Source organism: Gopherus evgoodei, chromosome 7 (genome assembly GCF_007399415.2).
Source record: "Gopherus evgoodei ecotype Sinaloan lineage chromosome 7, rGopEvg1_v1.p, whole genome shotgun sequence".
NCBI lineage: Eukaryota > Metazoa > Chordata > Testudines > Testudinidae > Gopherus > Gopherus evgoodei.
The window spans coordinates 21462000-21475742 of NC_044328.1; the positions used below are offsets into that span (position 1 = coordinate 21462000).

The 13743-nt window shown below is 41.8% G+C and overlaps 1 protein-coding gene across 4 annotated transcripts in view; it reads left to right on the forward strand.

Moving 5' to 3' along the window:
- Nucleotides 1-116: 116 nt before the first annotated feature.
- LHPP (phospholysine phosphohistidine inorganic pyrophosphate phosphatase) overlaps nucleotides 117-13743 on the forward strand; it is a 168362-nt gene continuing 154735 nt past the window's right edge. For all 4 annotated transcript variants that reach the window (XR_004001364.1, XR_004001365.1, XM_030570643.1 and 1 more), the window contains exon 1: nucleotides 117-297. Coding sequence is in view for 2 of the 4 variants with exons in the window: in XM_030570643.1 (XP_030426503.1) it covers nucleotides 131-297 (167 nt within the window). In the remaining 2 variants the exon portion in view is untranslated. The remainder of the gene's footprint in view (nucleotides 298-13743) is intronic.

The window sequence follows — 13743 nt, forward strand, 5'->3', positions numbered from 1 at the left end:
TTCCATCTCCCCCTCGCTCCCCCCCGCACTTTGCCTTCTCCTGCACGAATTAACACCAATGAAAAACTACATTTCCCAGCGGTCCTTGCGGAAGGAAGCGCTCTGGACTCGGCAGAGTGAAATTGACCCTATGCTCCAGCTGCAAGCCGCAGGCCGGGCTGTGCGTGCTATGGCTGAGTGGGCAAAGCAGCTTGCAGGCATTAAGGGCGTGGTGCTAGATATCAGTGGGGTCTTGTATGACGGTGGAGGAGAAGGAGGCGGGGTTCCCATCCCTGGATCTATAGAAGCTGTGGAAAAGTAAGTGCCAGGAGAGCTAGTGCCCTCTCCTCCCCCCTTCCCCGGCATGGTGCGAGGGGCCGTCCCCTCCCTCCTTGCAGCTGTGCGGGGCCGCCCACTTCTTGACTAGCGCCAGGTTCGGCCAGGGGACACGGCGTCCTGCCGGGCTCCCTTCTCTCGCTGCTTCCAGCCGCTCCCAGGCAAAGGGTCTAAACTACCGCGGGTTTGGAGCGTAGGATCCCAGCTGTGTGTGCAGGGGAAGGGAAGCAGAGCTGCAGGCCTGGGAGAGAGAGAGCCCAGCAGGGCACGCCTGGGTGACATGCGCCGTGCCCCTTTGCCTGCCATTCTCCTGGGTGCTATACACCATGCCATGCTTCAGCCGCCCATGTATGCTGGGTGCCACACCCCGGTTCCTCTCTGCCCCACAATGTATGCTGGGTGCCACACCCTGTTCCCTCTACCCCTCAGCCCCCTGCAATGTGTGCTAGGTGCCACCTCCTATTCCAACTCCTCCTCACACCTCTGCCATATACTCTGGGTGCCATACACCATTCCACATGGCCTGATGTGTATCCTGGGTACCACACATCATTCTGCATTGTTCCCTGGATGCCATACCACCATTTCACATTTCATCGTGCCCTTCATTCCACCCCAAATGAACCTGGGGTGCCAATCACCATTGCACAATTTCACCTCTCCTCCCCCTGACTTCCGGGCCATGTATCCTGAGTACCAAACAGCATTCCACATTTCACTTCTCCTTCATATCATGCATACTTAATGCGACACACTAGTCCACATTTCACCTACCTCTGCTGCCATGGATACTGGGTGCCACACGCCATTTTACATTGTTTCCCACTATGTATCTCCCCCTGGTATGCTGGTTGTTATACACCATTACCACATGCTGTCCCTTCCATCTGCTATGCATCTTCAGTGCTACACAATGCTCCCTGTATGCTCTCCGCCTCCTGCCATTCACCCTTGTATTGCCTCCTCCCTAGGTCAATCCCCATCTCTTATAAAAGGTGCTAAAAGCACATTCATGTCATTGTAGGAGCAGGGGAAGACAGAACCATAGTTTAAAAAAGTGGTTCTCAAACTTTTGTACTGGCGACCTCTTTCACATAGCAAGCCTCTGGGTGTGACCCCTCCTTATAAATTAAAAACACATTTTTATATATTTAACACCATTATAAATGCTGGAGGTAAAGGGGTTTGGGTGGAGTCTGACAGCTCGTGACCCCCTGAGGGTTCCCAACCCCTAGTTTGAGAACCCTGGTTTATAAGGTCTTTCTGAAAATCGTTCTTGTGCCCTCCGTCTTCAAAACAATAAATTGAGTGATGCTAAATCTATCTTTGGTGGAATTACTGAGTGAATCCTGCCACATTTGGGACCTGTAATTTCAGGGATCCTGATCTTCCAGAAGTGACGCTTAGATCTCCAAGCCACCCCACCCAATAAAATTGGTCTTTGGCCTCTGTTGAGTTTTATCTTGTTTGACATATGAGTTTTTCTAAGACTCTGATCCCAAACTCTTTCAAGTGAAAGGGAGTCCTTCCATTGATTTACTGGGCTTTGGATTGGGCTTTTTTTAGTTTTGTAAACCCTGGCTCTGTGGCTTGATGGTTTGTCTGCAGAGGAGCAGCCCTCCTCCGACTCTTAGGCTGTATTATCTATATCCTGAACGTCTGGTTATGTTTTTAAAGCAAAACTTTAGCATTCTTTTTCTAAAAGAAGCAATTCAAACAGCTTTTCAGGAGGTGCCAGTGTACCTATAGCAATGGGTGCATTATGGTTTGGTTTTCAGAGACGCTAAGCATTGGCAGTTTACAACAGTGACTCTCAACCTTTCCAGACTGCTGTACCCTTTTCAGGAGTCTGATCTATCTTGTGTACCCCAAGTTTCACCTCACTTAAAAACTATTTGCTTACAAAATCAGACATAAAAATACAAAAGCATCACAGCACACTATTGCTGAAAAATTGCTTACTTTCTTATTGTTACCATATAATTGTAAAATAATTGGATATAATAATAATAAATCAATTGGAATATAAGTATTGTACTTACACGTCAGTGTATAGTATACAGAGCAGTATAAACATAAAGTCGTATGAAATTTTAGTTTGTACTTACTTTGCTAGTGCTTTTTATGTAGCCTGCTGTAACACTAGGCAAATATCTAGATGTTGATGTACCCCTTGGAAGATGTCTGCATACCTCCAGGGGTACACCTGTCTCTAGTTGAGAACCACTGGCCTAGTGGATTGCGTCCTGGACTATGAATCCAGAGGCATGAGTTCTTTTCCCAGTTCTGCCACTGGACCACTAGGTGACCTTGGCCAAGTCATTTCACCTTCCAGTGCCCTAATTTCTTCATCAGTAAAATGGTAATAATTTTGCTTGCCTCCTTTGTGAAGTGCTTTGAAATCGGATGTAAAGTGCTACCAACGAGCTAGATATTATTTATAATTACTGTTCTGTCATCAGGATGTATAGCGTCCAGCCATAGACCTTTTTGCTCAATTATGCTACATGTTCCATGGTATTTAAAGGCTTACATTTTCTTATTTGGCTCAAGTTAGTGGAATTATATCCAAAAATAAAGTAGGTTCAGGGTAAAAAAATAGACTTTCCAGACCTCAAATTTGTAGTCTTAAAAGTTGAGTAAGATAGGAAAACAAACATGAAACTTTTGGTTTACCTTGACATTTTTTTAAATGTTTATTCAACCATAAGAGAGTCCATTGAGTTTGAAGCTCTGTTTTCCTAGGACTCCTAGGGAAAAAAATAAAGTAACCCAACCCCAGAGAAATATAGGCAGGCTAGATTCAGTTTCAACTGATACTTACTTTAGTCACTATGTATATTAAATCTAAAATTGGAGGACAATACAGATTTGAACTCTAGTTGGAAAAAATTGCCTGCATTGGTAGGGTACTATCCAAAGTTGATGAATGTAGCAGTCAAATTAGTTTATATTTTGCCCCCAAAAATTCAACTTGAGGCAGAAGCCAAGCCTGGGAAATTTCAGCCCAAATGGTGAATGAGCAATCGAAAACAGGGTGTTATAATAGAAAAGGCTATTCTTAATAATAGAATTCACGACCTCTGTGATAAACCATGCAAATAAATACAAAAATTGTCCAAGTTACTGTACTTTCCCTTAATACATACCTATTGTTTAATTAGTGTTTGGGTGCAAGTGAAGCTTAAGGCAAACTCAGCAGTGACATGCAAGGAGTTTCTTTTTAATTGACTTTAGGGCTTGTGGAAGATGGCAGGCTGGGAGCCCAAAGATTGATGTTGCCATTTATACATAGAACAGGCACGTCTGAGCAACATCAGTGCTAGTTTCCTCACGCTTCCCTGCCCGTCTGTCTCAGCTCTGTCCTGAGGGACCATCACTTGAGTGGTGATGGGGTAGATCTATCTCCACTCCTAGGCAGTCATTGGCCCTTGGTTGAGACAGCTGGCAATGGTGCAAATTATGGGGGTTTTGTTGTGATGTGGATATTGGTTCAATAGAGATCGTCAGGTCATTTTACACCAGGTCACTGGAGGGTCATCAACAAAGCAGTGACAGGCACCATAACCCATGACTAGCCCCTGCAAGGAAATTTGCAGTTTAAGCTGTCACACTACACAACTGATTGAGCACCATGAGTGCTAGATAGGATGAAGTTTGAACCCCTCTGCACCTGTGGGTTCATCTGCATTAGTAGTGGGATTCACACCTTAGGGAAAGCAGGCCACTCTATTGAATGAGCACATCTCCTGGGTCCCTTGTCCCTCCTTGGCCAGCATCAATTGCTTCCTGGGCCATACGCTGGGTAGAAGAGCAGGGGTTAGTATGAGCAGCTTTTGCTGCCCCCACATCAGACTTTCTTCCCTAGCTGGGGGAAGAGGGCATATTTTAGTTCTGTTGGTTGAAATCAATGAAGCCCTTCACCTTTGGGGGTCTCTAAACGTAAGTCACATGCATTACAACCACAGATACAGCAAAATGAGTTCATGACAGGAGAAAATTTAACTTTTGTCTGATTTGCTCACTTATGTTTGACCGTGAGGACCTAATTCTTGTGCTGAATTATCAGTTGGGATTGTAAAGGAGTGAAAATCACTGCCAAAGTTTCAATGGGCTTTATATGTTTTTTTTAAAAAGTATCAAAACCTGTTCCTCATCCTAGGCCAGAAGGGTGCAAATGGAACCTTTCTGATGTGCATTCTATTTCTTTATGCTTTTGCAGAAAATCAAACTTTCTTTGAGTGTCAGCCACTGCAGTGCTAATTGGTCTGATATTCCTATCATTAGAATCAAACAACTATTATTAATATTTTATAAGTGTTGACAATGTGCACAGTGACAGTAGCACTGGTATAAAACACACAACTAAAGTAATTTTCTTCTCTAAGGCATATGCCCCCGAGGGCCCCTGCAAATACTTATGCACATGCTTTGTTTCAAGCATAGGAATAGTTCAGTTGAGGACAAGTAACTGGGGGAAAATACTGAGTGCAATCAGAGAGGTTATTTTAAGCTCTGTTTTTGGGACTGGTACAACTGCTGCTGAAATACCATGGCCAGTTCTTGTGCCCACAGTTAAAGAAGGATGTTAAATTGGAAATGGTTCAGAGAAGAGCCACAAGAATGACTAAAGGATTAGAAAACATACCTTATAGGGCTGGTCTACGCTACGGGGGAAAATTGATCTTAGATACGCAACTTCAGCTACGTGAATAATGTAGCTGAAGTCGAAGTATCTAAGATCGAATTACTCACCGTCCTCACGGCACGGGATCGATGTTCGCGGCTCCCCCTGTCGATTCTGCAACTCCGTTCGGGTTGGTGGAGTTACGGAATCGATATAAGCGCGTTCGGGGATCGATATATCATGTCTAGATGAGACGCGATATATCGATCCCCAAGCAATTGATTGCTACCCGCCGATACGGTGGGTAGTGAAGACGTACCCATAGTGTTAGACTCAAAAAGATCAATCTGTTTAGCTTAACAAAGTGAAGTTAATGGATGACTTGATTACAGTCTGTAAGTATCTGCTTAGGGAACATATTTAATAATGGACTCTTCAGTTTAGAAGAGAAAGGTACAACACAATCCAGGGGCTGGAAGTTGAAGCCAGACAAATTCAGACTGGAAATAAGGTGTAAACTTTTACCACTGAGAGTAATTAACCATTGGAAGAGCTTACCAAGGGTCATGGTGGATTTTCCATCACTGACCATGTTTAAATGAGATGGGATATTTCTCTAAAAGATATGCTCTAGGAAATACTCTGGAAATGTTCTATGACCTGTGTTGTACAGGAGGTCAGCCTAGATGATAGCAATGCTCCCTTTTGGCCTTGGAATCTGTAAAGCATGGGATATTGGCCGCTGCTGGACTTGCTAGATAAGAACCTAGGCGTTTCTAGATCTCTTCTTGAGAAATTCTCTTCTCTCGCTTCCTGAATAAAGACTATAGTGGGCTGTTATAACTGGATTAATAAGGAGTTTTAAAAATCAGACTGGTTCTGTTTTCCTTGTTGCCTGTAATGTCTTTATATAAAGAAGAAGGATGGTTTGGTGGTTGGTGACACTAGTGTAAGACTCAGGAGAGCTGAGTTCAATTCCTTGCTCTGCCATAGACTTCCTGTGTGACCATGGCTAAATCATTAGTCATCTGTGCCTCATTTTTCCCCGTTAGTGAAACAGGAATAATAGTCCTTTCTTTGTTTATTTAGTCTGCGAGCTGTTTGGGACAGGGACTGTCTTTTACTATGTGTTTGTACATTGCCTAGCGCTGGGGCCCTGCCCTGGGCTGGTGCTTCTAGGTAATACCACAATAAATATAAACAATAACAATCATATAATTACTGCAGAAAAACAGGTCATTTCTTATAAAACTGGGAAATATTTGATAATATCTCCACCAAGATCCTCCCTATGTCATTGAAGATTTGGTTTTGTTTCTTTTAGGTTTTTCAACTTAACAGTATGTAACCTACATAAAAAATTATTAAACAGTTTTGTTGCTACGTTTACCGAAACCTCCTGTATGTAGGCAACATAAACTGTAATTTAGCTTACAGTAATGTCAGAAATATGTTGGCTGAAATAGCAGTAAAGCTCTGGCCTTGGGCACAATGCAAGATGTTAAGAATTTTCTCTTGATATGCTGGAAATCCCTAAACCCTTGTTCCTCATTAGAGATCACTACATTTCAGCAGTTAATTTGGTCTGTATGCTTATTTGACCTGGGGGAGGCTGTATAGAGTCTTCAAAGCGAGTTTTGAGATGCTAACTAACTATAGACCCCTGGATGCTCTCTTCAAATAGTCAAACTCATTTGGGTTGGATTTGAAGTGTTACGAAACTGGAAGACAATGTATGACATTCACCCCATGGTGTAAGGACTGCAGAAGGCCCCTGGCACAGCAGAGCTGCTGCTGCAACTGGGGTTGGGTGTGCAGAGGAATCTGTGTCCCCGTGTTTGTATGTTAGCTTTGGCATCGGCTGGGGGAGGTGGTATGACACGTGGATCTCTGATTCCATGGCTCTAGTGGCTACGACTTCCAGGGTAGGAAGTTCAAGGCTGAGGGGAAGCCCCACACCCTGCTCATGAACTGCAGAGTGGCTTCTGTATGGTTCCAACTACAAAGCCTGTTTGTCCAGATGTGTGTGGGGAATGGAGGGTGAATTTCACCTTGTATACACTGAGTCATTCAGTCTCCTACCATGAGCATAATTTGGGGGGAAGGGTAGCTCAGTGGTTTGAGCATTGGCCTGCTTAAACCTAGGGTTGTGAGTATAATCCTTGTGGGGGCCATCTGGGGCAAAATCAGTACTTGGTCCTGCTATTGAAGGCAGGGGGCTGGACTCAATGACCTTTCAGGGTCCCTTCCAGTTCTGAGATAGGTATATCTCCATATATAATGCCTCTGGCTTTCTGTCTAAACTGGTCTGTGGGCTCCACAATGCCTTTAACACACAACACTGCTCTCACAATGGTCACAGGATCTCCTCGCTGTAGGGCTCATTGTGCCTCAAGCAGGCATGAGGCCTTTTTGAGCTCTAGATGTGGCTGTTGGCACTCAAGCCGCTTTGCTCTATGGTACAGTGCTTTGGGACATTGCTTTGCCCTCTTTGGAGAGCTAGTACAACTATGGTTGTTAGTCTCACTCAGGAGGTATGCAAGGACTGAGGCTGTCCCTGGCCCCTGAGATTCTTGCACTTATATGCCCATTCCCACTTATGCACAGGGTCCAGTAGGCACCCACAGAAATGAAAGAATGTGCTCATCAGAACGTACAGCTGCTGAACGCCTCTCCCTCACCTCAAATGATCATTGCTATTTCTCACTGTCCTTCACAGTAATACTTGGCGTATATACATCTGCACAGCACCTATGAATCCTCACAATTGTGACATCATTATTATATTGATCTTTGTGCCTCTCTTGCTAGAGCTTCATTGTTGATTTCATATAGCTCCTAGGTAGTTTTATACCAAGGAGCAACACAAAAGTGACAGCCATAGTCATGGAAATCTGGTGCAGCAGGAATACGTGCCAAAGAAAAACATTGCTTGTGACATTCAATATAATTGCTTAAGAATGATCACTTTGCTCAGTAAAGTCCAGGAGCCTTATTTATCTACTTTATGAGACTAGAAATTGTTCAAGCTCACATAATTAAAAACCCTTATTGACTCATTATCTCATTACCAACTGGTCATTAACATTGTGTTTGGATGATAGCATAGGTCAGTATGTAGTTTTATGCAAATGTGTTGACACTAAAAGCTGCTATTTTTTAAGAAATTGTTTTTAATCAAGATTTATAAAAAATGATACATTCAGATGCAAATAAATAGAAACCCTGTAAATAATTCAGATTCATACAATAATTGTTTGGTGTGATGTATGCCTAAATTAATCTCTTAGTAAATATGTATTTTATTCTCTATATGATTCATAAATATATTTTTGATACATAGATGCTGCTGAAAGGATGTCTGTGCTCTCATATAATGCAAGTGCTGACGTTCTCTTCAAATGCCTTGCTGTACCATCTTCCGCACACAGTCACAGCACTGAAATCTCATGTAATAGTCTACAGTACGCAAGGACAAAATACAAAAGCAACATTTTGCAGTAGATCTGAGATAGAGGAAGCCATTTTTCCTTCCACTAAAGCTATATTCCTAGTTATGAAGATGTGACTATTACAGCAAGGGTATCCATTTTTAACACTAATGCATCTCTTTTACTGTTTGTGGTACTGGAATATTTTAGGATTAGTCTGGAAGGAAATTGCCAAATCAGAGTCTGAAAATAAAAACCAAAGTAAATGTGTATTCTGCAGGATAGGCTAAGTTCTGCTCTCAGTTACTTTGCTGGATTACTCCACATTTACACTGGTGTAACCATGAGCATTGATACCCCCTTCTGCCCAAAATACTTCAGTTGACAAAAACAACAAAAAACCAACCCACAAACAACCCTGAGACAAATCAACATTACAAAAAAGTAAGTAAATTAATAAAAACCTAAAAAATTAAAAACAAAACTTCAACCCCAAACAGATGTTTCTCCCTGAAAAAGGAGAAAGTGCCAGAAACTCTAGGAAGACCACTACTATTGATTTTTCTTGAAAGGCACTCAGATACGACAATGATAGGTGGCAGTATAAAATCCTAAGATAGGTAGAACGATAGGAGAATTTGGCCTGTTATCTGTATTGCAGAAAAGCTTTTTATTTAGAGACTTTTAAATCAAGTTGGATTGTGATTGTTTATTTTGTTAGTCATTCATGCGAAGCGGCATACATTTGTTGTGTGGGAAAAAATCCGTATAAGTAGGGCTGACTACAACATAGGAAATGTCTCCTCTATGTGTAATAGAAACAACTTGCATAGACCAGAATATCACATTTGTAATGAATCCAAAAATACATCAGCGATTTAAATGACTCCATCAGAACTAACCTTAACAGCTCCTTTATTCTGTGCCATTATGGTCCTGATTGATTGACATAGCATGAAAATGAGGTTCACTTTTCATGTCGCAAACAGTAAGGAGTTGGTCTGTTCCAAGACAGAAGGTGGTTAAACATCTATAAAACATGCCCATCCTGAGATCTGTTGTTTGTATTTACAGCTGTATGCTCATAGCATGCCTATTAGCATATACATATGAAAAGCACGCAGAGGTTAGACATTTACAACATCCTGTTGTTTGGTCAGTATAGTGCATCTGTTAGCACAACTTTTAACAGGGCTCCTTAAAAGAGCAATGGAAATCTTAGGCATACGGAGGCTGTGGAGCAGCTGGACAGCCATGTTAAAATAAAATGCCCGCAGAGTCTTACAAGGCTAAGATTGTGAGAGAAACAAGCAGAATTGGAATCATAAAACAATTTGGCATGCGTGAGATGGGGGGGGGGGAGGATAGTGAGTTAGTACATGGAAATCAGTTGCAAGTTTACAAAAAGCCATCTGAAAGTGTGTGTAGAATAAGAAATAGAAATTCACAGTTTTAGTCTTAAGTCTCTTCACACAATCTGCTGCGGACATTAAGAATTTTGAGAGCATGCTACATCTGAAGTACTTCCAATAGCTGGGATTGGGTTTGTTGAGAGAGACTTTCAACCAAAGATGTCTAAGCATGTTACAAATATTAATTCATTAATTGTTCCTTAGCTCTGCATTTTCATTTTTTGTCGGTAAAGCTCAAAGCTCTTTACAAAGGAAGGTACACATCAGTGTCTAAAAAGTGAGGTGCAGAGAGATGAAGTTACATGCTCATGGTCACAGAGTAGGTCAGTGACAGAGCCAGGAATAGAATCTGGGGAACAGAACCTCAGCTGGTGTAAATTTGTCATAGCTCCATTGAAATCAGTTGAGCTATGAACATTTGTCCCAGCTGACGATCTGCCTCCAGTTCTCTTAGTTCCCTGAGTCCATTGCCCTGTCTAAGGGGTCGGCAACCTTTCAAAAGTGGTGTGCTGAGTCTTCATTTATTCACTCTAATTGAAGGTTTTGCCTGCCAGTAATACATTTTAACGTTTTTAGAAAGTCTCTTTCTATAAGTCTATAATATATAATTAAACTATTGTTATGTGTAAAGCAAATAAGGCTTTTAAAATGTTTAAGAAGCTTCATTTAAAATTAAATTAAAATTCAGAGCCCTCCAGACCGGTGGCCAGGACCTGGGTAGTGAGAGTGCCACTGAAAATCAGCTTGCATGCCACCTGCAGAACGTATGCCATAGGTTGCCTACCCTGGCCCTATCTACTGGACCATACTTTCGTTGAGTTAACCAGTACTGTGTTTGGTTATTATTTTGAAGAGTCTCCTCTCCTGAAATCTCATATACCCCAAGCAGGTGTATGTTTGCGTCAGTTGAAAGGAGAAAACACTCATGTCTCTCCACTGGAATTTAAATGCAATTGACATTTAGCATCATAAATTATTTATTATCCAGTGGCATAATTGGCTAGTATGCAAACATCCACCAATGGGTAGATAATGAGGAAAAAAGATTACCGCAATACTTGTCATTTATTTATATACAATATCACTTTATATTTCATAGCATTGAGCAAATATATTTCAACTAATGAATCCATACAACAGTCCACTGATAAGTACTATTATTTTCCAGTTTACAGTTGGGAACCTGAGTCATCAGTTTAAAACTAAAGGATTTTTTTTTTCTAACGTCCCACCTGGAAAACTCAGTCTGGAAGCTGAGAATCAAACTTCTCACATATCATCACTGATATTACAATTTCTGTAGGCCTAATTAGGCCCTAAATTATCCTTGTGCATTTTCTCCAGTGGGGCTGCCAGACGGTAACTGATTGGGACTCAGTAAACAATTCTGCTGGTGAAACATAAGAAGGAATAGTCTTGCTCACTCTTTCTTATTTGTGTTGGTTCTGCAGGGTTTATAGGAGTAAAAAGCAGTAACAATTCATTTTTTAGTACAGAAGTCAGCAGATGGGGCTCTGCATACATAAAGGGAGAGGATCTGCTTAGTTAGATTGGTGCCATTTTTTGTCAGTCACTTTTCAGAGTAGAGCCACAGCTTAAGCTGTGTGGAGAATTATGCAGCTTGTGAATATGACAAAAAATAAAGCTGATAAATACTGATTGAGTTATTTCTAGTGATAGAGATAATGAGCCAGATTCATCCCTTGTGTAACTCCATTGAAGTAAAGATAAACCAGGCTGAAATGTGCTTTTTTCATCACAAATATCTATTGAACATTTGAAACTAACATAAAGAAACATTGGGGAGAGAAATAAGGACACGACTGTAAATTCAGATAAAATTCACTGGTTTAGAAGAGCATTCAGGAGAAAGGGCAGAGTGGAAAAATGATAAATATTTTGTTTAAACTAGAGATACTACCCCACTCAACTAGGGAAAGGTGGTATGCCTGAAAAAGGATGTAGGTTCTTGTGTTAGGCATGAAGTGGCTGATTCAAAGCCCATCAGAGTCAGTGAGTGGGAGTTTTTCCATTGATTTCAATGACGTATGGATCAGGCCCCTAGTTTAGAGATGAACCTGGCAGTGTTTAAATTAGATTTGATAAAGGAAAGGATTTTAGAGAGGATCTTACATAAATGCTACAGCAGTGTACAGTTACTAGTACAATACTCTCCATCTTACACTAATGAGAGTACAGTATTTTGTGCTATTACTATAGAGTACTGTGGTACGTTTAAAGTGGGAGTGAAAGGAAAACAGGTGGGAGTATGGAATTTTAATTGTGACACAGGGCAAATGAATCCCTGGGATAACAGTATTGAAGTCAAAATAGTTATCCAAAGGATAAGCCCATTCCTATATCTTTACTGTTATTAATAAAATAGGTGATTGTCACTGCTCTTTTAATGGAGCACAGATGGCTGAATGATCCACTTTACCTGCCTATTTGAGAGCATAAAAAATAATTCACTGAATAAAAAGAGGCAAAATCCTTCCTTTCCTTTCCTTTCCTTTCCTTTCCTTTCCTTTCCTTTCTAGAAATACAGTTAATTGTTTACCAACAGATATACTTTGTATGCAAGTATAATAATGATTTGACAGTGGAAAAAATATATTAGGTATCATTGGCTCTTATATGTAATAATTAGTTGCTTCAAAGACAAATTGTTAACTATCTGTCAGTATGGAACAAAGGCCAGCGTATTATGATTATCTGATTATATTACCCATAAAAATGTTGCGATTAAATTAACACCGTACAGTAGTTACTGCAAATAAACGTATGACCAGCGCTGTTTGTACTAATTAATAATGGTTGAAACCAAATGTTCGGAAGTTTCTTTGGGATAAGAACCCCACAATTGAGAAGCTTACTAACGGAGCCCTGGTCTATACCTAAAATTTATGCTGGCCTAGCTACATTGCTCAGGGAGATGTGGTTAAGCTGACCTAAATCCCAAGAGATGTAGTTAAGTTGAACTAAGTCCTGGAGTTGACACAACTTGGTCAGTGGAAGAATTCTTCCATCAACCTATCTGCCACCTCTTGAGGAGGTGGATTTATAACAGTGATAGAAAAGCTCCTTCTGCCACAGTAGCAAGTATCTACTCTACAGGTGTTACAAGGCACAGCTTCAATGCTGCAGCTGTGCGGCTGTAGCACTTGTGTAGGTTCTCATAACAAATTATTTGTTGGCCTCAGAGTGTGGCCACCAACTCTGACCAATGGCTGCTCTCACACTTTTTCCTAAAACATTTAATTAGCTTTAGGAAAAAGAAATAAATATGCACTTATACATAGACTCATAGACTATTAGGGTTAGAAGGGACCTCAGGAGGTCATCTAGTCCAACCCCCTGCTCCAAGCAGGACCATCCCCAGATTTTTACCCCAGTTCCCTTAATGGCCCCCTCAGGGATTGAACTCACAACCCTGGGTTTAGTAGGCCAATGCTCAAACCCCTGAGCTATCCCTCCCCCCCATGTTGGAGCTATACCTGTTAGAAATGGAGCCCAAGCTTCTGAGGACCGTGCTAATGAATGTTGCCAGCACATCGCGTTTGGCAGTTGAGCTATTCCTTCAGCTCCAAAGGAGTCAGACGATGATATTGATTCACCTGACGCGCAAGACACTAAATTGCTTGTGGCAGTAACGGACGTGCTCAGCACCGTGGAACGCCACCTTTGGGCTCGGGAAACAAGCACTGAATGGTGGGATCACATCGTCCTGCAAGTCTGGGATGACGAGCAGTGGCTGCAGAACTTTCGGAGGAGAAAAGCCACTTTCATGGGACTGTGTGAGGAGCTCGCCCCCACCCTGCGGCGCAAGGACACGAGATTGAGAGCTGCCCTGCCAATGGAGAAGTGGGTGGCTATTGCAATCTGGAAGATGGCAACTTCAGACAGCTACTGATCGGTCGCGAACCAGTTTGGAGTGGGAAAGTCGACCGTTGGAATA